Source organism: Rattus norvegicus, chromosome 19, assembly GCF_036323735.1.
Source record: "Rattus norvegicus strain BN/NHsdMcwi chromosome 19, GRCr8, whole genome shotgun sequence".
Classification (NCBI taxonomy): Eukaryota; Metazoa; Chordata; class Mammalia; order Rodentia; family Muridae; genus Rattus; species Rattus norvegicus.
The window spans coordinates 646,374-671,887 of record NC_086037.1 but is presented as its reverse complement, the minus strand read 5'-3'; the positions used below and the strand labels follow the sequence as shown (position 1 = coordinate 671,887).

The 25,514-nt window shown below is 43.2% G+C and overlaps 2 protein-coding genes across 3 annotated transcripts; both read left to right on the top strand.

Annotated features, from left to right (window-relative positions):
• The first annotated feature begins 4,204 nt into the window (after positions 1-4,204).
• Positions 4,205-24,615, top strand: Cmtm2b (CKLF-like MARVEL transmembrane domain containing 2B). 2 transcript variants are annotated; one of them, XR_010059957.1, is made up of 5 exons: positions 4,205-5,108; positions 8,929-9,087; positions 9,612-9,703; positions 10,131-10,232; positions 13,053-13,131. XR_010059957.1 is itself a non-coding variant. In NM_001419686.1 (4 exons), the coding sequence occupies exons 1-4, from the start codon at positions 13,728-13,730 to the stop codon at positions 24,450-24,452; spliced, it is 558 nt and encodes a 185-aa protein (NP_001406615.1). In that variant the 5' UTR covers positions 13,611-13,727; the 3' UTR covers positions 24,453-24,615. The 2 variants fall into 2 exon arrangements, 1 of the variants encoding a protein (NP_001406615.1); NM_001419686.1 differs by lacking the exons at positions 4,205-5,108; positions 8,929-9,087; positions 9,612-9,703; positions 10,131-10,232; positions 13,053-13,131 and adding exons at positions 13,611-13,838; positions 13,948-14,106; positions 23,619-23,720; positions 24,267-24,615.
• Cmtm1 (CKLF-like MARVEL transmembrane domain containing 1) lies at positions 4,270-13,813 on the top strand. The gene is made up of 4 exons (NM_001029914.1): positions 4,270-5,108; positions 8,929-9,087; positions 10,131-10,232; positions 13,053-13,813. The coding sequence occupies exons 1-4, from the start codon at positions 4,308-4,310 to the stop codon at positions 13,188-13,190; spliced, it is 1,200 nt and encodes a 399-aa protein (NP_001025085.1). The 5' UTR covers positions 4,270-4,307; the 3' UTR covers positions 13,191-13,813.
• Positions 24,616-25,514: the final 899 nt, after the last annotated feature.

Genomic DNA, 25,514 nt, shown 5'->3' with positions numbered 1-25,514 from the left:
GTCTTGTCATTTTTCTACATCCAGATCCTGTCCCAGTTTTATCTGCTGCTAACATATCTTCTTTAAGAACTGCAGCTAGTTCCCAAATGTGTCTCTGAAAATGTCCAGAACCAGCCTTTCAAATAAAGGTCGTTATTTCCAATATCGGATTGATTTCCAGACCAGTCCATGATTGAGTCAGAATAACTGGTTTACATTAAAGGAAAGAAGAGTCATTATAACTTCTCTTTTTAAGTTTTTGAAGCCAGTTTCCACAGTTTCTATGTTCTCTGCCCCACAAGGTCTGAAAGTTTGAAGCAAGGCAGCTTGTCCAGTCTGGGATTTAGGCAAGCAAAGGTGGATCAGGGACATATGTCCAATACAGCTTTCCATCATCTTTGTCAGGGCACTCGGCAAGCTCACAGGTCAGCATCATCTTTTCTCTCAGCATCAACATGTCTCCCCAATCACTTTGGAAGCCACCACACGCCTTCAGCATCCTCCAGAAAAAAAAAAAACCCACAAACTTGCCCTCTTCCCCATATTAAATACCTGATCGGGACCATGCCATATGCTAATAAGTGGATCCTTCTATTTCACCTAGGCATAAGTATGCCTAGTTGTAGGGTGCCTTAGAACACTAAACAGAGAGTTCCTTGGCACCCCAATTTTAAAAATTTAAAATAAAGAGAGCATGATTTAAATAAATGTGTGATGTATGGGGATATAATGCCTCCTTTTTTTATTTTATGAAGATATTGTTTCTTTTAAATTAATTCTTATTTATTTTATATATGTGAGTACACTGTAGCTGTCTTCAGACACACCAGAAGAGGGCATCAGACCCCATTACAGATGGTTGTGAGCTGGTTGCTGGGAATTGAACTCAGGACCTCTGGAAGAGCAGTCAGTGCTCTTAACCACTGAGCCATCTCTCTAGCCCCTGAAGGTATTCTTTTAAAGTTCCACAATACTTTGTCCTTGAGAATTATAGGGAATCTCAGTAATATGGGTAATATTAAATTGTCGACAAAAAGTCTCAAATGCTCGCCTGCAATAGCTGTTCCATTGTCTGCTTTAATCTGATTGGGAACACCCAGTACAGAAAAACAACATAGGCAATGAGTAATCACATTTTTGGTTGCTTCTCCTGTTAAAGCAGTTGTAATTGGAAAGCCTGAGAAGGTGTCAATGGTCACAAAATGTTTTAATTTTCCAAAACCAGAAATATGGGTAACATCCACTTGCCATAATTGATTAGGTACAAGTCCTTGAGGATTAACACCATTATGTGGTACAGATAGAAATTGAGGACACTGAGGACAAGTCTTTACAATTTGACCTGCACATTCTCTAAAAATACCAAATTGTTGTCTCAAGCTATTACTATTTTGATGATGTAAAGAATGAGATTGTTTGGCCAATTGTTGCTGTGTAAGGCCTATAATCTGCCTGGTACACAAATCTGCTGTGGCATTGCCCTCACTAAGGGGTCCAGGCAATCAATCCAGTATGAGCTCTTAAATGTCCTTTAAAGTTAAGGAACAGTACATCCTATTAAATTAAGTTGTATTTATATAAATAATTGCAAAATTTGAGAATTAGCAGTTTCTAAAAAAGGAACAGTTTCAAGCAATTGTAAACCATGAGCTATCAGTATACAAATTAAAACCTTGATTTTATTTTATTCTATTTTTAGCATTTCAAGAATAGCAGCTACAGCACGGGGTTCAATTATTTGTGCCAAAGCAGGGGGAAACTCAAGAGAATAAGCATGTGGTCTCCACAATAGGGTGTTAAAACTTTCTTTGGAGATGAAGAAAGATGAATCCACACTAATGGTTTCTTTTGCTAAAGGACTGCTGTGGGCAGGTGAGAGGTAGCAATAATGCAAACAGCCAGCAACTGATTCATGGTCTGTATAACGTATCTGCTGTTGGCTAGTAGCTTCTTCTACTGTCTCCAAAGCTACTTGTCCCTCGTCAGTTAATTGTTGAGGGAAACCAAGATTTGCACCCCCCTTGAGAATATCAAACAGAGGTTTAAGTTCTCCTGTGGTAAGCTTAAGATGAGGTTTTAGCTAGTCAATGTCCGTCTCCTAACAACTTTTGAAAATCATCAAGAGTAAGTAAACTATCTTTTCTTATCTGAATTTTTTGTATCATATTGTTTAGGATATAACTGATGTCCCAAATATTGAAAAAGCTATTGCCTTTGAATCTTTTCTGGAGCAACAACTTATCCCCAAAATCTTTTTTATTTTCCGGAGCTGAGGACTGAACCCAGGGCCCCGCGCTTGCTAGTCAAGCGCTCTACCACTGAGCTAAATCCCCAACCCCTTATCCCCAAAATCTTAAAGTTCACTGAATAAGAGCAAAGGCTTGTAGTTAAATTCCTTTGGAGGGATCAGCTAATAAAATACCATCCATACAATGAATAATAAACACTGAGGGATTCAAAGTCCTAATTTCTGTATTGAAGCAATGACAAATTTTTTTTACATAATGTGGGGCTAAGCCATTCCTTGAGGCAAAACTTGCCAATGATATCACTTCATGGACTCTCCAAAATTATAAGCAAGCTCACTAAATGCAAACCTTTTTATAATCACCAGGATGTAAAAAGAACTGTATAAAACCAGTCCTCCAAATCCATGATAGTTCTATATGCATTCCCTGGAATGGCAGCGAGAGTAGGAAAGCCTCATCGACCCTTCAAAAACCCTGAGACAATCTCCACCTGCCCAATTTTTTTCTTAATTACAGATATGTGTATGTGTTAAAGTCCTGAGCCTGTGACTGAGCTGCAAACTGCAGCCAATGGAACACTGGCAGTTATTTTCTTTGCAACCACAGAGCACAACCATAACTTCGGAAAGCAAAACTCAACCTCCAAACAATCCAGTCTCTCCAAAATCAACACCAAGTGCATCAGTCCCATCCTTCAAAGCTTGGCTGTCAGTTCTTACATATGAATGCACAATGGTGCAGGCTCTAATACCTCTTTTAAGTCTAGTGTCTAGGATAAGAATTACATAAAAGAAAAAAATTACCCAATGTAGAGGTATCTTTAGAGACTTTTTTCCATGGGTTGGCTCATGCCACGTGTTTTTGTTCTGAATGACTCCAGCACTGAGTTACCAGCTTAAAGCCAACTTTCTGTTACTAATGTTACAATTTTAAAAACCATTCCCAATAACTTATAGGCCAAAATCTATAACCAAGACATGTAGAGCATATGTATATATTTAAAACCAGTCAGAAACAAAAACAAATGACTGCACAATTTACTTATTTAAACCAGACAAAATCCTTACTTTTTCTAGCTGTAATTTCAAGAGAGGAGCGCCTTGTCACCTGCTGAGCCTAATAATCACAGTCACAGAGTTTTTTCTAGGAGGAACGACTAAGAAACCTGTTATTCTTTTATTAATTAATTCATCTTTCCCCCACTTATTTGAAATGTTGTTTTTGTCAAATGCTAAAAGAATCCTACATTGTAAGACTCACTTATTGTCCACTGATGACATAGATGATATTTTTGTTCTCATTTTTACTAGTTATTAAACTAATTCTTTATACTTCCATATAATCTCTGCAGTTCTCAATTTCAATGTGAGTGCCAACTAGTTTCATGTCAACTTGACCCAAGCTAGAGATCTTTGGAAAGGGGGAACCTCAGTAGAGAGAGCATTCCCTATTGGCAAACCTGTGGTACATTTTCTTGATTTGGGAGGTTGATTTGGGAGGACCCAGATGACTGTACAGTGTACAGTTCCTGGGCTGGTATTTCTGGGTGCTGTAAGAAAGTAAACTCATTCAGTCAGTAAGGACCAATTCTCCAAGGCCTTTGCATTAGCTCCTTCTTCTGGGTTCCTGTCTCAGTTCCTGCTCTGATTTCCCTGGGGGATGAACTACAAGCTGTAAAGTGAAATAAACCCTTTCCTCACCAAGTTGATTTTTGTCATTCTGCTTTATCAAAACCTCTTAGCCGATGCGTGAGTTTGGCATTTCTGAACCCTGCTGCACTAGACCAGCAGGCCTCACTGGGGCTGGCATCTGGCCAGGTATACCTCCAAATAACTCCGAAACCCCTTTTCTCTGGGTAGCAGCTCCTGTGGGGGTGGTTGCTGGATCTTGAGTTTTCAGGCTAGGCAAGGCGCCTTTTCCCCACAAGGACAACTAGGCAGCAGCTATCAAAAACAGGTGCACGCGGGATAGGCTACCAGCAACCGTTGAAGTCAGTTCCCCAGAGGACCATTGCCCTGCGACCACCCAGCGGACTGGAGGGGCAAGGCCAGCCTGACATAATCAGGCTTGGGACCCACCATGAAGCCTGCATCCACCAAGCCTGGGTCCAGACTCTCAACTTCACAGTCAAAGGTGCCTGCTGCCTCTGCCGCACCTCACCACAGACCTTCAGTACCAGGAACGCCAAAGAGCCAGAGACCTTCAGTACCCAGACCACCATCTCACCAGGGACCTTCAGTACCCGGAACGCCAACCAGCCAGGGACCTTCAGTACCTGGAACACCAACATATCTGCGACCTTCAGTACCGGGAACACCAATCAGTCAGGGACCTTCAGTACCGGGAACACCAATCAGCCAGGGATCTTCAGTACCGGGAACACCGATCAGCCAGGGACCTTCAGTACCAGGAACACCATCCCGCCAGCGATCTTTAGTACGCTCCACACCATCCAGCTACAGACCCACAGTACGCTCCACACCATCCAGCTACCGACCCACAGTACGCTCCACACCATCCAGCTACCGACCCACAGTACGCTCCACACCATCCAGCTACCGACCCACAGTACGCTCCACACCATCCAGCTACCGACCCACAGTACGCTCCACACCATCCAGCCAGCGACCCTCAGTACACTCCATACCATCCACTAAGTCCTTGCAGTCAGTGCACAGAGATCACACTGCGGACAAATTACCAAGGAAACACACCAAACATGAGAAAGTGCGGCCGACTCGACCTGCCCCAGTGTCTGAGAAAATCAAGATACCGGAAACCGTCAAAATACAGGATAAGGACAGGGTCTCAAAAAGATTCAGAGATGGCTTCTGTAATTTTTGCTGCTCAGCCAATGGGATGTTGAAGGCCTTGAGGATGGTGAGCAGGAGCTGCCAGCTGATTGGCTGGGTGGAGGGAGGGTAGGTGGCCTTGGGAGTTGAGCACAAAGCTGTTGCTTGAGCAAAGTCTCCACTGTTCCCTATGCCACAGTTTGCTGTTCCCTTTCTTGTCCCCACACTTTTTGTTTTTAAGACAGAGTATCCCGGGCTGGCCTGGAACTCACTATGTAGACCAGGCAAGACTTGAACTCAGACCTGCCTGCATCTGCCTCTAGAACTAAATACTGATCTGCCACACCCAGTATTACACATCAATCCTCAGGACTACAGGGTCCCCGTCCTCCTCCTCTTAGGATTTCCCCCTGACAAATGAAAGTAGGAAAACAATGAGTAATGACAGAGTTGTAAAGTAGCAAGCACAACCAATAAGAACCACCATCCAGAAGAACTAGTCAAGCAATACATGAGAGGCAAGAATCCAGGACAAAGGGAAGAGAGAGAGGGCAGCCATTTAAAGTCAGGATGAGGGAGTGAGTGCTCCTAACCATCCCTGACAGTGAAGGGACCTGAGATGGGACACAAACCACCTGGGAGGGAAAGTTTCAGGATCCAAACTGAACCCAAAATAGAGAGATTCAAGGAACAACGTATAAAACAAAGGAAAAGCAAGGGGCCTGTAAGGTGGCCAAGTGTGGAAACTCTGCTAGAGCCATGTCCAAACACCAGACTGCAATCCCCAGAACTCCTAAGGCAGAAGGAGAGAAGCATCCCCTGCAATTATTGTCTGACCTCCACATGCACCCTCTCCAGCAACCATCTCCTCAAACATAAACAAATGGGGTTTAGCTTGTCATTTTAATTCTGAAAGGATCCTTCCCTAAAGTATTTCTTAAACAGTGAATCATAAGACCGAGGGTTGATTTCAGGGTCAGCCCTTTCAAAGCAAAAGATATCATTCTAATGACGCTCCAGCTGTTTACACACACACACACACACACACACACACACACACACACACACACACACACACACTTTGGGATGATTTCCACTTGCATTTGTCAGGAAAAAAAAAAACTCTACCACTGGGCTAGGTCCCCATCTCCTTTTTGAGTGACTATTTTATAGTCAGTTGAATGTTGACATTGAAACCTGATCAGGTTTAGAAAAAGCAAACACACAGGCCCAGGATGATTAGGAAGTGTGAGATCATGTGATGGATCTCAGAATGGGAAAGACAGTTTCCCATACTAAAAAACAAATCGTCATCTTTACTTTTAAAACATATATCACAGAGAGGAAAACAAGGGTGATCTCCTATTAGAGCTCTTAAAATAATCCACCATATTATAAGTGAAATGTTCTGAGATTAAATCAGTGTTTGAGAACATGTGCAAAACATGAACATTTCTTTCTGATTTCCAGGAAGGAGGAAGAGGAGGAAGAGAGAGCTGGAAAATAAGAATTGAGATTTCATTGCCGTTCTAAAACTAAACATCTTTACCCCAGAATCAGCAAGCTCTTTAGTTAGGGTATCACACGTGTTCTTATTCACGTGACAAAGAGAAAGGTGTCTGCCATGTTAGTGAGTACTCTTCCTGGTGACCATCACTCCAGAATCCCTCATCATGATGCAGGAAAGGAAGTGAGACTATCTGAAGAGAGGCAAGGTCTATTTCCTTTCACTGGCACAATCACAAGTCTTAAATCCACTAGGAGATCACATAGAGAAAAATAACTTAGCTGGGTGGCAATCAAATTAATAAATAAAAAGCTTTCCTATAATCAACTGACATGTAGGAAGCCAAGCCAATGACGAACACCTCGATTAAATTCCAGCATTCAGGAGACAGAGGCAGACAGATCTCTGTGAGTTCAAAGCCACCATGGTCTACATAGTGAGTTCCAGGACAACCCAGGACATAGTGAGACCCTCTTTCTAAAACAAAATAAAACAAGCAAAATAAAAAGTAAGGAAATGTTTCTCTTCACTACAGTCACCAAAATGACCCATAGTTAGCAAAGAAGTAAAAATAAAAACCAATAAGAAAAAAACTTCAAAACCTTACCTGGGGAGAAAACACACTAAAATAACAATTTGTTATTGATTAAAAGTTAGCTGAAATGCTAATGAAATGCCAACAAGTTTAATGTAGGGACACAACCAAGATACACATGGGTGTCACAAACAGTCCAAGATGAAAAATGAGAGTTCTGGATCCAACAGGAGCACTAGTGAGCCACCCTACCATTTGCAAAGCCCTCTGGAGGCTGGAGCAATGGCTCAGCACTTAAACTGGAATCAGGTTTCAGCAGAGGTGGCTCACAATCCCCTTTAAGTGCAGGGGTCTGACAGCCTTCTCTGGCCTCTGTGAACACACACATGTGTGCACACATACAACTTTAAAAAGAAAAGCACTTTAAAATTTAAAAAAAAAAGGAATGAGAGAACAGAGTGGAAAGAGATACTAACACATCTCAGAATTTAGTAGATGACAAAGATTGAGTTCTTTGTCCATTAGGCGACATCCAAGAATCTCGCAGGGACTGACTGAGATAATCAGCTGTTCAGACAAAGAAAACTGGGGTTCTACCTCAGTGTTCTGATCAAAATCAGCATCTCTTTACTTCTATATTTACCGGTAGATTTTCTTCTAGAAATACAGACCAGTAGTAGTGATCTCTCCTCAGGAGACAGACTTGCTAGGAGTGGTGGCCCTCACCTCTAATCCCAGCACTTAAAGCAGGCAGCTCTCTGCGGGTTTGAGGCCAGCTTGTAATAGTGAATGTCAGGCCAGCCAGGGATGCACAAGGAGATTCTTTAAAAACAGAGAAGGACTAGGTTTTGGATGGAGAAGAAGAAAACAGTTTAAAAACTTTGTAGGCCAGTTATTGTGGTATTGCCTATCTTTAATTCCCAGCACTTGGGAGGCAGAGGTAGGTGGGTCCCAGCAAGTTCCAGGGCAGCCTGGTCTACAAAGGGAGTTTGAGCACATCCAGGGCTACACAGAGAAACCCTTGAGAAACCAACTTTTGCTCTGTGTCCCATCTTCATTATTTGCATGTATTTTAACATCTGCATATGTTATCTAACTTCCAGAAATGCTTTTAAGTAAGGGTGGGAATGTAGCTCAGTAGTAGATTTGCTTGCCTGGTGTGATGAAAACCCTGCGTTTGATCCCTAGTTCTGTAAAATTAATAAGTTAAGTAAAAAATCGAAAGCTGCAAACTAGGAACATAATTCAGTAGTAGAATGTTTACCTGCATATGCCAGGGTATGAGCTCAATCTTCAGAACCACACACACAAAAAAAAGTAATTAATTTAAAACAATAATGAAACCCAAATACTCGTGGAAAACAATACAGGCATGTGCTGGAAAGGTGGCTCTGAAGAAAAGTGCTTGCTGCCTGATCTGACCTTCTGAGTTCAGACCCTCAGAACCCATATGGAAGCTGGATGAGATGGGATGCAGTGTGTAATCCCAGATTTCCTTCAGTAAAATGGAAAGCAGGGACAGGAGAGAAGCCTTGAGGCTTGTGGGCCAGTTAGCCCCGAGTAGGTGGCATGGCAGGAACAGTAAGAGGCCCTGTGCTAAACAAGGTGACAAGTGAAGCCTGACACCGAGGTTGACCTCTGATTTTACATGCATACCATAACATGCCCATGCCTTCACACATTAACATGCACGTGCGTGCACACACACACACACACACACACACACACACACACACATCTATACACAGACACATTTTTAAAAAGAGGCTATTGCAGTATCATAAAATTAAATGTAACAAATGCTGCCTGTTAATATGAGCTACTGGCAAATGGCTCCCCGCATTGAAACCCATTCTTCCCTTACAGTGCATTACTGCAGCATCGGTATTTTGTTTCGTCATTGGTGGCGCCCAGGACCTGTTTGTAGCCATCATGATTCAGGAAACCTGCATCGTCTTATTTTTTATTATAATCTATTTGATAGCCCTTCAACACTTCCTGACCTGTATCCACTGGCCTCTGCTTGTAAGTTGTTCATTTTTGTAACTCAAGTGTCAGCTCTGCTCATGTAACCCCAAGAATATGCTTCTGGGGAAGACAGTGAGATATCTAGACAAGTTCAAGACAGAACATTGTCTTGGTCCCAGGAGAGAAACCACCTGAAGCCCAGAAAGGTCCCTCGGACTTCTCTATCAAGTGGAGCAGTCAGGACAACCCATCCCTACCTCCCAGAGTTCCGGTAGCATTAAGATGTGTATACATAGAGGTAACACAGTACCTCACACCAAGCACACATTCAGTACACAGGACCCAGAAAAGAAAAACCAACTCCCACTCCCCATAAGGGATTTGGGCCACTAGTTAGGCCATCCTCTCTTGTGCTGGGAACCATCCTGACATGGCTCTGATCCCTTCCACACCTCACATCCTATGTTTTTCACAGTCATGGGGATTGAATCTAAGACCTGTGTGTTGAATTTCTGTTTATCACAAAGCCATCTCTCCAGTCCTAACTCCCCTCTTTTTCTATCTCCCTTTTTTGAAACGAGGTCTCAGCATGTTTTCCAGGGTAGCCTTGAGCTCACTCTGTGCCACAAGCACATCTGGAACTTGAGATCTTCCCGAGCAGCTGGAATCATAGGTCTGTGCTCCCAATCCAAGCCTCAGTTTCTTATAATACATTTATTTAAACATCAAAGTGGGTGGGATGCTAGTGAGCTAGACCACACATGTTTTCTTCAACTGCAATATATATTACATATATTATGTAATAGATATGTAGAGAGGAATGTGCGTATGTATATGTGTGTGTATTTATATACATGCGTATACTAAAACCCAGTCAACATAATGTTCTAGTGAAATTAAACCTATTTCTACAATGTCCTACCAACACCTTTTATCACACAAACTCATATCTTTGAAAAAATAACTATATCCCCAAAGATCCCTGTCAATCAAGGAGAAGTGTTCAAAAGCGTCTGTCTTAGAGTGGACAAATGACCAGCTTACATGTTTTGAAGTTACATTCTCATTCCAAGTTGACCATTTTCAACTCTGTATTGCAGGATCTGATCAACACTCTCATTTCAATGGCATTTCTTGGAATAGTTAGCATAATAACCATGACGACAGAAAACAGTGAAAAGAATCTGACTTTTATTGGAGGGGTAAGTAGAGGCCTTCATGATTCTATTTAACACCAGTATTCTAGGGTCAATGAGATGGTTCAGTGACTAAAGGTACCTGCGACCAAATCTAATGACGTAAGTTCAACCCCGCCACAAACAGGATACAAGAGACTGACACTCTCATGTACTCCAACCTCCACAAGTGCACTAAGGAACACACCTGCTCATCCACACACAAATAAAGTAATACAAACATCTAAATTGGAAATAGTATGATTATTTAAGGACCCGGAAAAGGTAACTGGAAATCCATCATGATGTCCTTAACAGAACACTGAAGATTTATTTTCAATGGAGGTCAGAAGAGGACATTAGATTCCCTGAAACAGGAATTAACGACACCTGTGAAAGTTCCACATGGGTTCTGAGAACCAAACCTGGGTCTTCAACAAGAGTGGCCAGTGCTCCTGACCACTGAGCCATCACTCCAGACCCCCTTTCTCTTTCTTGTACTGACTTCTGCAAATGATGTCAAGCTGCCCAACCTTAAATTCATGAAACTCAATTTTAAAATGTATTCTTCAAATACATGGTTCAGTCTATAGAACTTTTACAACTAAAATGCACTACATATAAAATAGTGCAAGAAAAACTCCTGATAAATTGGTGTCCTAGTTACCACTCCATGCTGTGAAGAGGCACCGTGCGTGACCAAGGAAACTTACAAAAGGAAAGCATTTGATTTGGGGCTGGCTTACAGTTGCAGAGGAGGAGTCCATGACTATCACGGTTGGGAGTAGGGCAGTAGGTAGACAGGGACCGCATGGGAGCAAATGGCCAAGAGGTTCTATCTGATCTGCAGGCAGCAGATAGAGAAAGGAAAAAGAAACATCCTTTTGAAACCTCAAAGCCCACCCCCCCCACCCACCCAGTGACTCAGCTCTTCCAACAAGGCCACAGCTCCTAATCCTTCCTACACGGTCCACCAACTGGGAACCAAACATTCAAATATATGACCCTACGAAGACCCTTCTCAATCAAGCCACCATACTATCACTTTGAGTTTTCTGGGTGAGAGAACCATATTAAACACGGATATAAAAGAGGAGGTGAGAGAGGTGGTCAAAACTGAGTAAGTCAGCTTGTTCGAGGAGGAAGGGATCCTGCCTAGGTTGAAGGGCCTTGTGTGTGCCCTGTACTGCTCTAGCTCTATCTTTAATGTTCCTCGCTGTTTTATAAATAAGGAATCTAATCTATCTAGCCTCTAACTTGCTCTGTAGTTGGGGATAACCCTGAACTTCTGATTGCCCTGCTTCAACTCCTCCTTCCTCCATGCTGGATTACAGGTATGCACCAGCACCCTTGGTTTAGGCAGTGCTGGCATCCAGCTCGGGGCCTTGTGCATGCTAGGTCAGCATCCTGCCAATAACAAGCAAGTTGCCAACTCCCTGACTTAACCTCTGAACGTTCAGGTTTGCAGACACTCATGTTCTTAGACTGAGGTTAGGCACTTGACCCTGGCTCACAGGTTTAGATAAACTGAGCCTAAATCCTGATCCAATGGAAGGATGCAGGGAGTAGCTGATCAAATGCTGGAGGAATGGGAGGAGTAAGGGAACAGGACTTGGTTCTCGGTTAACAGTGTGGAGAGAAGTTACTCAAGGAAAGAAAACAGTTTAAAGCAGGGCTGATGTCTCAGTGCCACCTGCCACCAGGAGCAATGGTCCGAGCTCCAGCCTGGGGATCCACAGAATGGAAGGAGAAACTCAACTCCTTCCTGATGGCTCTAACCTCCACACATGCTGTGTCATGCACAGGACTGCGCGCGCGCGCGCGCGCGCGCGCACGCACGCACGCACACACACACACACACACACACACACACACACACACGTAGACAGAGAAACAGATACACACATGAAAGAGAAGAATCAAGAAAAAGAGAAACTTTGAAAAGAGTTTAACTTCCTGCAGTTAATTTAATAATTGGTGATATTTTGTCAACCCCACTGGATTGTGCCAAGCTGGAGTTGAGATCTTGGAACAGAGCCCTTTGCCCTGAGAAACTCACACAGGGGCTAGAAGAAGACTTTCTAGGAAACTCATCAAGTAGCCCAGAGGGAAGCATTTATGGCTGCAACACCAGGTGCTGTGATCCCTGGTCCCAACCTGGCAACTCATTAACTGAGCTTTGTCTTGTCCTGCCAGGGTCCCCACACACCCAGCCTCCGTGTCTTCTTGCCTGTAGGGGCAGCAGCAGGGCACCTCCATGTCTTTCTTTTTGCCTTAGCCAGGTTTGCTTTCCCTTCCCCTCACAGACTCTGCAGCTGGGTTTTCTGCATCTGGAACCTGTCCCTTCCAGTTACTAAGAACTCCAGACCAGTCATCACCCCACCCTCAGCTCTGCTAGGCTCTCAGACCTGGCACAGTGGTCCTCAACCTTCCTAACACTGGGACCCTTTAATACAGCTCCTTATGTATGGTGACCCCTCCACCACAAAATTATTTTCATTGCTGCTTCATAACTATAATTTGCTACTGTTATGAGTTGTAATATGACTGTTTTCTGTTAGTCTTAGACGACCCCTGTGAAAAGGTCATGCTAAAGGTCATGCTAAAGGGTCGGGACCCATAAGGTGAGAACATCTGATCTAATAGCTAGTCAAGTTCAGGCCCGTGTAGGCAGCAAAGCCCACTGCCTCCCTTTTCTTGGAAAGAGAAACCTGGTGTACAGCAGCCAGGAGGGACCGGAGGCCTCTTGCAGCTCCTGACCTGGTGGGACAGGAATAGAAATGAGAGATGAAGCTGAGCTTGTGAAGTAATCTAGCCTTTCCTTCCCACCCGTGTTGTGTCGGACAGGTCCTGTGCTTCTCGGCAGCAGTCCTGTGTGTCATCGATGCATTGTTGGTTACCGAAAAGATGAGGCACAAAGCAAAAAGTTCCCTGGGGAAGAAAACTAAGCCCTCTACTACCCGACGGAGGCAGAAGCAGCGCTGAAGTCACCCAGCCCTCCACAGCATTTGGCAGAGACTCGAGATCATGTCCACCTATAGAATCACTCCCTCCAGGCCATCACGGAGCGCCCATGCCACGTGAGTGTGACCCTAAATGCAAGGCTTTTAAGTTGGCAACACTTCCGCGTTTTCATGTGGCCTTCTGGAAAAGTTGCGAGTTATACTTCCACTCAAGGTTGACCCAGGAGGTCTGGAGGGAAAGCACCCCAGGGAGTGGGAGCAACAGCCAGAAGCCAGTTACTCCTTTTCAAGGAAGGCCTGGCTAGGACCAGTGGGGCTCAGTGAGCGTGGGTGCACGGACTGCCTGGTTCCCGCTGGACAGAGGAGACCTTGCTGGTGCACGAGATGAGGTGGGCTCGCGCCAAGGAAGAGCAAGCGTTGGAATTCTGTAGTTCTAGTGGTCAGTTGAGAGCCTCCCTTGAACAGGTCAGGAGACACCAGGCTCTCCCTTGAGCTGGGCCTATTCAGGGACGGCAGGCAAGGCTGGGCGGTAGGAAGCTGAGAACTGCTGCTAATAACTATGGCCGAAGGTGGCAAGAAGCCCAAGGAAAAAGGCTACAAGTGGGAATTCAAAGACAGCAATAAAGACTTCTGGACGCAGGGACATGGAACGACCAAGTCTTTCTGTTTGGTAAACTGGATTGGAATAGCTGACATGTCCATTGGAGGTGGGGGCGTGGTTCCTCAAAAGCAGGGAGAGCACTTGCAACACCTCAGGTGTATGTATTTTTTCCATCCAGATCTTAATAACCACTGCACTGATCTGTTTCCAAAGAGTGGCCACGCACCCCGTCCTGACCCTGCTCCTCACTATGGAATTGTCAATCTTCGCTTTCTTCTTCTTCCTCTACTCCTTTGCGGTCCACAGATACATTCCCTTCATCTTCTGGCCTATGATGGTAAGTAAAGATTGCAGGAAGGTGATGCGAGTCATGTTATAAAAACTGGAGAAAAAGACAACCTCAGCTCCTGTACTGGTGCTCAAGCTGAGAAGCTGGGTGCAGAGGGAAAACCAATCAGGAGATGCTTCCAAAATCTAACTGCATTGGGTCAAAGAGAGAAGAACCTAAGGTTTTGCTGTCCTCAGAGATAAACGACCAGCTATTTCTGATATTACTGGCATGTATCTTGTTGGGATATCATTCTAGGACTCAGGAAATAAAATAAGACTCCGCATAAACCTGTATAGTAAAATGAAGCAAATGTCAATCATGTGAACATGAAGTGTCAGGTCAAGACCCCCGTTAGTCGTTGGGGTTTTTTTGGTTATCCTTTGAGACTTCCTTTATGAGGTTCAAGTGATGGAGAATTTTGGTTACAAAGGGAGTAATGTGGGAAGTTCTCTAGTTTGACTACTAGACTTGGATTATGTAAGCATTTGCTTCCCCACAATGCATCTGATTTTAATCATATGCAACCCCAATTATGCATAATCATTAGATGGGAAATATGGAATGTAGCTTTTTGTAAAAATGTTCCTTTTTTGGTTTTGTTTTGTTTTTTGTTTTTTTTTTTTTTTTGCTAATGGATTCTTCATTTATCTGTCTCCTAACATTACCTTCACTAGTTCAGCTCTGCTTCTCCTATTTCAGCCACTACCACTTCTCTCTCCAACTCCTCTCTCACCACTCTCTTAGCCTCTGCTGCCTTTTATATCCACTCCTGATCCCAGAATTCCAAGAGCCCATTATCACTGAAGAGCATAGGGTCATTTAAAGAGCCTGGCACATAAAATGTTTCCTATTGCATTCCCCCATCCTACCCTCATTTGTTTTAGCTATAAATTATGCAGTTTTGAAGCTGCTTCTCAATTCTTCCCGATTTCTTTTCCCAGGTCCTAAGGTGTCTGATCTTTCTGTTTTCTCCAGAGCAGATTCCCAACTGAGATAAGAACCTACCAGTGATGCTTCTCTTCCCTGTAATTTGGATACTGCTTCTTGGATCTTTTTTTTCTCCTGGACTATCTTCCAGCATCTTTCATTTTGTACTTCCTCTCTTAATCTCTGTCCCCAGCTCTGTGAACCTTTGACTTGTAGTTCTGGTTTGGGCAGGATGTGGTATTCAGCACAGTCTGCCTTAAAAACCTGCTCATGGGCCTGTGGTTGTTCTGCATTGTGGATGACTTTGTATACCAGGAGTTCAAAGTCCTGGTCATACGCCTGTCAGAGGCTAAGTGTTGAATGTTTCTTTCTACCTGGGAGGGGGAAGCAGTGGCTGGTCAGTCAGGCTCTCATCTTTGTTCTTTTGGGGCAGTTGGCAAGGTTTTTGGAAGACCTCTCCTGCTCAACTCTGAGCTTTGCTAGTTTGATGATATCCACAGGTTTTCGTTTCCTGGGGAAGTATAAACAAATCCACATCCCCGATGCAAAACAATCGCTGACTTCCACTCTGATGTTAACACAGCCTTACAGTATATAGGCTGACTTAATTCCACAGTTTAGTCTATAACACAGTGTCTCTCAGCTGCTGCTGTTCCTTTCTCATTAATTTTCAGAAAATTTAAAGCTAACAGCACTATTTAGTCATCCCTCGGGGTCTGTATTCTTTGCTTTTGTTTTATAAGTATTTATTTTAGGATGCAATTAGATCTTCCTATGATGACTTCTGTAGGATTGTGTGGTGAAATGGTTACAGTCAGCTTCTGTAGCCACCAAAGCTTCTATTTCAATGACATTTACTTGTGGCCTTAATTTTGGCATTTGATCATTACCAACCATTTGCCAGAACACACATTTCCTGGTACTTCCTCCTGGTCTTTCTTCTGGAGCATCTCTGCTTTTGATATAGGGAAACAGCAACAGCTGAGCAATTCCATCACCCGTGTTAAACTACGTCTCTCTTTTCACATAAGCCATTATTTTGATTTCTCTTTTGAAATCTTTATAATTCCCATATACACAATGAATCCTGGGGAAGTCAAACTGCTCCTTCCGAAAACTACTCCTACTGTCCCTGAGGGCAAAAGACCATAAATTCCAGTAGATATTTTAGACAGAAATTTGAGAGATAGTGTAAGATGTTTATCTGTGGCCAAGTCTAGAACATCACTGCCCATAGTGACATGCATTAGATCTGCAATACTTAATTGAACTTTTTTAGTTTTTTGTTTGTTTTTGCCTGCTTGTTAGCTCCTGGATGACAAGAGGGAAAACACTCATACTTGTTACTGCAAGGGGCCTCAAGCTAGTCCTTCCCCCATATTATTTACCAACGGCAAGCAATTGCCTTGGATATCTCTCTTGGACCTATGTTCATTGGTCCAATGGCAACCCTTGTCACATTGTCTGCACATTCCTAGAAGCCTGGGACTTCTTTCTGATTTACATTTTGAAAAATCATTGCCCTTCGAGTTTCCTTGTTTGCAATTTTGTTTCAAATGTCCATATTGCCTACAATCAAAGCACAAGGCCTTTTGATATCAGAGCCCTCTAGCTATTGATTGGTGGTATATATTACAACCAGTATCACTTGCTTTCTTTATCCATTCATCTACAGGCACTGGCTGTGCTTTCAGTGGTCTTATAACTTTTTTCTTATACCCCACATTTGCATTTTCAAATGCTAGGGTCTCTATCATACTTGTCTTATGTCAGGATCTGATATGATTTTATTTACTACTTAGACCCATCTTTGTAAAAAAAAAATCAGTGAAGGTGTCTCTAGAGCCTTGTATAAATTTTATAAATGATGTGGACTTCTTTCCTGACTCCTCAACTTTGTCCCAATCTCTTAAAGCTGATAAACCACATTATTATGATTGTGTCTTCAAACTAAACCTGTTCTTGTATATCAGCATAATAACCTTTACCTATCAACTGGGCCCTCACTCTATTAATTCCTCTGGCTCTATTTCCGTGTTACAAATTCCTGACTTCTCTCCACCATGACAACCATCACAGTTGAAGACAGCTGTTATCAATTCCCCCCAGTCTTGGGGAATAATAATTTCATTTTGAGTAGACCAATTATTTAGAGTTTGTTTCACATGGGCTAAGTACATCTCAAAGACATCGCTGGCTTCTTAAAATAATGTAGGTCCTTCATATCTATAAGATGCCATCCTACTTCATCATAAACTTGTGGATTATCCTCACTAGCAGGCAGAATAATACTGGCAATGCTGTTGGTGGTATTTTTGGCCAAGCACTGTCTGTCCTCCAAAGGTGCTGTGGGTTTAACCCCATTTCATTTCATTGACTTGACTGCCCCCTTTGACACCGTCCCTTCCATTCTTTCTACTTGGGGAAAACTCCCTTCCTCTGATTCAGGTCCTGGGAATGAATGTATTTGTCCTCTCTTTTCTTGATACTCTTTTTTATTCCTAAGCTTCTCTATCTCCACCTACATTTCTTCCAGTCGCTCAGCCAGTCTTTTCACTACTTTCACTTGCATTTGTTTTCCAGTTGCTGAGTCAGGGTTTTATAAACAAAGTCGCCCAAAATGAGGAAAAGGAGAGGAAACAAACCTGCTTCAAAAAAACAAAAACAAAAACAAAAACAGGCAGAAGGCGTCCCAATAGCAGCTTCAGCAAATACCCTGTCACTTTTCCAAAGTGTCCATCTCTTCTTTTCCTGCCTTTAGCTCTATCACACTTGAAATCAAGCTTCCCATTCTGCCCAGCCACATGGTGGCCATGTGCCTTTTAATGTTTCTTTTTCCTTCAAACAGCCTGTCCCATTGGGGGCTAATGTAGCTTTTTGTAAAATGTTGCCTTTTGCTTTTAAATTCTTTGTCTTTGTATTCTCATGTAGTTACTTTATTTGTGGGTTCTTCTTTTATCTGTCTCCTAATATTTTCTGCTCAGGAGAGCTTCTCCTGTGTCAAGTGCCACCAACTGTCTTCTCAGTCAGCTAGCCCAAACCCATTTTCAACTGTCTCTTATTGTCACTCTTAAAAATCTCTTCTCCTCTCTACCCTACACAATCTTCCTTCTTCCTGCATCAACTATTTTCTCTGACCCTATTCTTCTGTCTCCTGGACCCTACTTCTGCCTAATCCCACTACTCTCTCCAACTCCTCTCCCGCTACTCTAACTCTCAGTTTCTGCTGGCTTTGACCTCCACTCCTGTTTCCAGAAGTCCAAGAGCCAACTCTCACTCAGGATCATTGGGTCATTTAAAGGGCCAGGCACATAAAATATTTCATACTATAACAGAGTTCCTAAAGTTTCTCTTTGAACACTCAGTTTTGGCTTATTGCATACTCACCTAAAAACAGTTTAGTCCAGATCAGCCTTCCATATCCCTCTTTATAATACTGAATAAGTTTCAGTAGAAATTGTCAAGTCATTAACAGGGAAGGAGAAACTTATTCCAATTTGCACTTTGATGTAGGTGAGGGTCGTAGGTTGCTAAAACATTGCTAGGTGCTTCCTTCAGAGAGGACTGTGTGTGTGTGTGTGTGTGTGTGTGTGTGTGTGTGTGTGTGTGTGTGTGTGTATGCATAGTACATGCAAGTGAGAACTAGGATGTCAAATGCATTGATAAGAGGGATGTATGGGGCTGGAGAGCTTGATCAGTGGTTAGCTCAGTGGTTAAGAGCACAGGCTGATCTTCAGAGGGCCAGGGTTCAATTCCTAGCACATGGCAGTTCACAGTCATATTTAACTCCAGTTCTAGGGGGGTCTGGCATCATCTTCTTCTGGACCTGCAGGCACCAGTCATGCAGATGATACACAGACATATATACTGGCAAAACATGCACATAAATTCCAATAAAAAGTTTTTTAAAAACATGAATGTATACATAACCCAAACCAAGATGTTGCTAAACCTATGTTTGCCTGTGCCAACGTGAAACCCTGTCTCAAAAGGGAAAAAATTAAGTGTCTGTATGATGAAAATACCGAGATAAAATAAAACATGGCATTAAAGACATGCAGGAAGCACTGGATCTGAGAACGAGGCTGTTAGTGGAGCCCAATGTGCAAATTTGTGGGTTTGATCCTCAGCACTGCATGAACTGGATGCAGTTGTGTATTTCTATAATCTTAGCACTCATACAGGGAAGCAGGGAGATCAAAAGTCAAGATCATCCTGGTCTACACAATGATTTTTGAGGCTAGCAAGGGAGACATGAGTCTCTATCTCAAATAAATCAATAAACAAAAAGAAAACAGGTAACCCTATGAAAGAAGTCAAAAAGAAGAAAGAAGACAAAAAGATCAACAGTGAGGATTAAAAAAAAGATGAAAATTAGCAGGCTTGGTGGCCTGTTGGAAAGGCTGTCTTTTATCCCGCACTAGATACAGCACCACAGTGTCCCAAGATGCCTGGTGTATATCTCCATCTCATTCAGCAAAATGTCTCACACTGCCGATGGCCTCTCTCTGAGCCTGGCAGCAATCTCTCTACCCATCTAGTTCCCAAAGCAGGTTGCCACCATGCCAGACACACACATCCCAATTCCATGGCGGCCCAGTGTCTCCAGCCACCACACACTCTCTTAAACTTAAATCGCCACATGAAAGAACACACAACACAATAACCTCTGATCCAATTGATAAGATATAATTGCCCACCTAGACACACAAAGCCCTGTACACATCCATCCCTTAAGAATATTCATAACAACCTGCAAATGGGCAGAGAGGAATCTTAACATCCACTTCCATATTCTCTCGTGGCTTCGTCTGCCTCCCTTCCAGTCTCCTCTTCCCTCAAACTTTTCTCCCATCCATCCTTCCTTCTCGCCCAGTGACAGGCCTCATTCTATCTTGTACCTGCCTCACCTGCGTAATGACGACATCCCACAGTGGCCCACACTTTAAATTCCAGCACTCAGGAGGTAGAGGCAGATGGATCTCCCTGGTCTTCGTACTGAGTCCCAGGACAACCGGGTTACATAGAAAGGCAAAGCGACAGATGAAGAGGAGGAGAAGCAGGAGATGAAAGAGGAAAAGGAGGAATAGACAGAGGAGGGGGAAACGAAGAAAAATCTAGGACCTTGGGTGGTGGTAAGGAATAAGAGAGACAACTCAGAAAAAGGGGAAAAATGAAGAAAATAGTGTAAATATCAAAAGAAAACAAGAGCTTTAGAAGATCGCGAGGAAAACATAAACAATGCTAAAAGAAAGTTGAAATTAATTTTTTACTAGAAAAATATAATTTACGAAAACAGCTCAAATAAACAGATGAATAGGTACATGGAACTTTCATCAGGTAACTTATTATTTCTTCCATTCAAATGATTTGATCTGTTGGGGTGACTTAGGGGTGCATCATGAAGCAAGGCTTCTGTCTTATTACCCTAATCACTAAGTAAATAATTTGACAACAACATAACCCTGTTACTCTTTTATTAATTCATCTTTTCCCCACTTGTTTGAAATGTTTTTTTTTTGTCAAATGCTATAAGAATCCCACATGTAAGATTCACTTCTTGTCTTTCCATTCCATTTCCTTGGTCTCCCTTTCCTCTCTCTCTCTTTTTAAAGGTTGTATAATATTCTGTATGATAGGGATTCCACCTTGAAAGCAGATGTTAGGATAAAAATAAACATAGGTCTTCCTTACATTGAAAATAGAGACTAGAATGTTCAATAAAATGTTAGCACACCAAATCAAGCAGCACATCGGAGCAGCCTATCACAGAGAAGCATCATCCATCAGGGATGTAAAGATGGTTTTGTCTTCAAACTCTATCAATACACTTGTACTCTACTATATTGACAACAAAAATATAAGTTGCCAGAAAACTATTTGGTAATGATCAATAATAGCTTTTGTAAGAATCCTGACAAACTGGGCTTCAAGGACTCATCTGATCATAGTAAGAGGTGTCTACCCAGCATTGCATTTCTTAGTGAAGCCTTTCTTTATCAATCCTGCTGACCCTGTCTCTTATTGAACTGAAATCTGAGTATAATGTGACAAGAATGTGCAGGTGTGTGCAGAGCGGGGCGGAGAAACAAGGATTGCTCCCATGTAACATGAGTCTCTTCAGAGAGAACACAGAGGAATCTGCAGCCACAATTGGTCCAAATGAGTGACTAAGGTTTCCGGGGCCCAAACAGCAGTGCTGCTGCACGATAGCAGAGAGCAGTGAGAAAATGTGACCTTCACACCATGCAGAGTCTACCTCGTGTCTGAGAATAAACCTGCTGAAAGACAAGTTCAGCTTTATGACAAGATTATGAAATCTGGTGAATGGATATCAAGGGAAACCTAATGAGTTGGGAAATCTGCTGCAATCCCAGGTAGGAAGTTCTTACCGTAGAGATGGCAGACACAACTGCCGACGGATGAGCTCTGGTGCACAGAGGTGACTGACGAAGCTGTTACACTCTTGAATTCACAATAGCTGTGGTTCTATACACTCGATCTGGCCTATTAACACCCTCCATGGAAGGTTCAGGGGCTAACCTAAAAGATTTGTATGTAGTCACAGGATTGATGCAGAAAGAACAGACATTTTCTTCAGCTTGTAGCCATTGGTAAGATGCCTTGCTTCTGTATACAAATCCCCATCCATGCTCCCAAACCAACCACAGTGAACTACTCACTGGGGCCCAGGCTTGCATACGAGCATGAAGGCCCAAGTGGGCACACACACACACACACACACACACACAAAGGAGGAGAAGGTGGGGATAGTTGAGAGGAGCAGAGTATCCAGAATAAGAAGCACAAAGAGAAGGTGACAGGGAGAAGGGCCTGGAACATGTTTGAAATACTTTATATACATGTAGGAAAATATAATGAAGCCATAGTTGTTTATAACTACCATGAGTTAATTAAAAGACACCTGATTTACCACAAAGCTTTGGGGCTAGAGCAGGATTTAACTAATGGAATTGTTACAAGTTGAATGTTTGTGTCCTCCGTGAATTCATATCCTGAGACTGGGCCTTCGAGGGAGACAGAAAGAGAAAACAGAAAACACCAAGTTGGGACCCTGATATAAAACGATTATTAATATCATTACAAGAATCGACAGTAGCATCTTCTGTCCAATGAAAGGTCATATGAGGATAGAGAGGGAAGGACAGCTGTCTCCAGCCAGGCAGAAGACTCTCAGCAGAAACCGGATTTTCTGGTCCATGGATCTTGGTCCTCCCGCCCCAAGAACGCTGAGAAGATGAGCATGTGTTGTTTGAGGTACCTAGTCGATAGCATTTCATAATGGTGTGCTGAGCAGACTAATGCAAACTCAGAGAATCCAGACTTCTATACATCCTGTGACTTGTGTAAGACAGAGGTGGCATTGAAGAAGAAGACTAGGGCAGGAGCTGGAGTCATGGTGAAGCAGTTCAGAGCACTGGCTGCTCCTGCAGGGGAGCTGGGTTAGGGTCCCAGAACCCAAGCAGCTCCCAAACTGCAGGAAGTCTAACTCCCATGAAGCCAGTGTTCTCTCCTGGCCTCCTTGGGCACTGAGCAGATTTGTTAGGACTCCATTCTTTATAGGCAACACACTTATACACATAAAATATAAATTAAACTCTTTTCTTTTAAAATACAATTGGACAGAATATTCAATGAGAGTATGTAGGGATATTGGCAAGAAGATTGTACATTCCCCTAAAATTAAAAACAAATTAATATTTAGACCTTCTGGAGGAAAAAAAAGTTTTAGAAAATGGAACAATGGGTACAAACACATAGAAATTCTGGGCTTTGTTTTGCTTTTTATTCTCTTTATTTTATCACCACCCATACATTCTGTGTTGGGAGAAGAAAGGTTGTATGCAGTAAGAGAAGACCAGATGCCCCAAGGGAAAAAGAGTTAATAAAGGAACAAGCCATCACAGAAGGTGGTCCAGGGGTGAGGCAGGGGCTGGGGTAAGAGGGAGCTGCAAGGCTCCCAGTGCTAAGTCAGAGGGAAAGAATGTCCTGCCAGCAACACTGCTCATGAAAGGCCCTGAGAGGAGAGAACAGAGATGATGAGGGGAGGAGCCCAACAGAGGTGCCAGGAAGTGACCTGGCTATGCATTCACTTACATGATTATTGATGGGCACCAGATAGCTGATTATGTAGACCAGATGGTATCTCATGTCTCCTGAGGGCTGTGCCAGTTAAGTTTAGACTTTGTGCTCCACTCACAGGAGCCAGCAGGGAGTGACTGGTTGACCTGCCTGGTCAGAAGTTCATTTGCCTTTATATATATTATGTTAAATGATCAGGGAGAGGGAGGCGTTTGAAAATGGTTCCATGAACCGGAGAGATGGCTCAGTGGTTAAGAGCATTGACTGCTCTTCCAGAGGTCCTGAGTTCAATTCCTAACAACCACTGGTGACTCACAGCCATCTGTAATAGGATCTGATGCCCTCTTCTGAAGAGAGCAACTGTGTACTCATATAAATAAGTCTTTTAAAAAATAAAATAAGAGAATGGTTCCATGGAGGAGACAGTGCTGTTTCCAGGGTTGATGGGGCACACCAATCTAAGACCAGCTTCTCTCTCCCACTTTCAGGATCTCATGAACGACCTGTTTGCTACCATATTTCTCTTAGGTGGTATAGCCTTTGCTAATGAAGCGAGACGAGAATTACCAATGCCCTACATGACCGCTATGGTAAGGTGTTTTCTGCTGAGCTGTGGATTTCCTCAAATCACTGTCAAACAAATCCTAGGGTCAGGGGCTGGGAGGGAGCTCATCCTGGAGAATGCTAGCCTTGATTGATTTACCGCACTGCAAAAACCTATCTTAGTGCCTCATGTTTGTTTACAGTGCTGGCACTCAGGAGGAAGAAGTTCAAAGTCTTTCTTAGTTCAATAGTGAGTTCAAGGCCAGTCGGGGGTGTATGAGACCCTGTCTCAAGCAAACAAAAAAAACTTGGGGTCAAAACTAATTTAAGAAGTCGATAAATGTTTCTAACAATGAAGACACATTATTTTTAAGGTTGTGTGGAGGAACTTAGCCAAGTTACCTGTGACCTACATGTGTGCCAAAAGAAAAGAAAAGGGATGGGTCACCGGGCATGAAACTGGGGAGAGGGGTACGGATCAGGAAGTTTGAGGGGTACACTATCCATCACCTCTGAGAAAAGGCAAGGGAGGTCCTCTGTGCCTTCCTTCTAGGTACAACCCCAAAAAAGTGAACAGCCATTTGTTTTCCTAGATCCTTATGGGAGTTGCTGCCTTTTTTGCCATCATTGACCTATGTCTTCAGAGGAGACAATTCAAAAGCAGGAAGCTTCGAAAGTACATTCTACTTGCCCCAGACAGGGATGGCCAGATGCAAGACCCGAAACTCCTTACAATGCTGGCTGCTAAAGAGGATGAGGCTGAGGCAAGGCAAAGGTAGCTGGCGGAGAAAGCCAGGAGGGGGGAAGGGAATCCCGAGTGGTGACTGTGGAGCCACGCTTGTGATCAGGGACTGTGGCAGAGCTGTGGCCAGGCCTTTCTCCTCTCTCCCCTTGTCAGCTTTCCAGCAGAGTTCTCCATCAATAAACACATCCTGGAAAAGACGTTTCCCTTTGAATGGATTTTATATGAAAAGTGAGACAATATTAGTCCAATGCTCTTCATTCCACAGAAAAGCCTGAAAATTAGGGTCAAATCTGCACCTGGACCCAGAGCCCAGAATTCTCCCATGTGCGTGGACTAGAGGGCACAGTTTGGGGCCAACCAAAAATAATGACATTATCAACTGATAATTGTCAAATTTATGAGCTAAAAGGTCCAGAAATAAATGAAGGACCACAAAGTTGAAGTGTGTATCCCTTTTAAAGCAGCTCACTGGCTGCTATGAGAACTACCCATACCCCCTCACTATTCTTACTCTGGAGTTTAAAATGGACCCTAGTTAAAATCTACTGGTCAGGTTAGCAAATGGACACTGTCACTGTTTCAAGGCTGAGCCAGACTAGCGTTGGGGCAAACAAGGTAGGCACAAGAGGAGCTGAGCAAAGTTTCTCTGAGCTGACCCTTCTGACTCTCCCAGCAATCAGGATGTAATATTAACTTGTCTGGTCCCTGTAACAATGTACCTGACCAGAAGCAACTTAATGGAGAAAGGGCTACAGTTCTGGCTTACATGTGAGGGAAAACAATACACTGTGGCAAGAGAAGCCTATAGCCAGGACAGAAGCACTCTTCTACCAGCATCACATTCACAGAAAGTTGAGAGTGGTGGATGTTAATATTCAACTGGTTTTGTCCTGTTTTGGTGTTGGTTGGATCAATTAGGATTGGTCTTCCTACTTCAGTTAACCTAATCTAGAAAGCCCCCTAGAGATCTCTCCAAATCATGGGAGAAGATAAACCTTGAGCAAAAACCCAACAGTGTCCACCAGGCATGGCCTAGTCATCTGTCAGTTTAGGCTTCCCAGGTCCTTCCAGCAAGTCCTACTTGCCCTAAACCAGT

Bases quoted from the DNA above. Each gene is read 5' to 3' on its own strand.
- Cmtm1 (NM_001029914.1), top strand. From the start codon at position 4,308: ATGAAGCCTGCATCCACCAAGCCTGGGTCCAGACTCTCAACTTCACAG. The intron at 5,109-8,928 runs GTGAGCAGGAGC...CTTCCCTTACAG, and splicing joins TGTTGAAGGCCTTGAGGATG to TGCATTACTGCAGCATCGGT. The intron at 10,233-13,052 runs GTAAGTAGAGGC...TGTGTCGGACAG, and splicing joins ATCTGACTTTTATTGGAGGG to GTCCTGTGCTTCTCGGCAGC.
- Cmtm2b (NM_001419686.1), top strand. From the start codon at position 13,728: ATGGCCGAAGGTGGCAAGAAGCCCAAGGAAAAAGGCTACAAGTGGGAA. The intron at 13,839-13,947 runs GTAAACTGGATT...TTTTCCATCCAG, and splicing joins CGACCAAGTCTTTCTGTTTG to ATCTTAATAACCACTGCACT. The intron at 23,721-24,266 runs GTAAGGTGTTTT...TTGTTTTCCTAG, and splicing joins TGCCCTACATGACCGCTATG to ATCCTTATGGGAGTTGCTGC.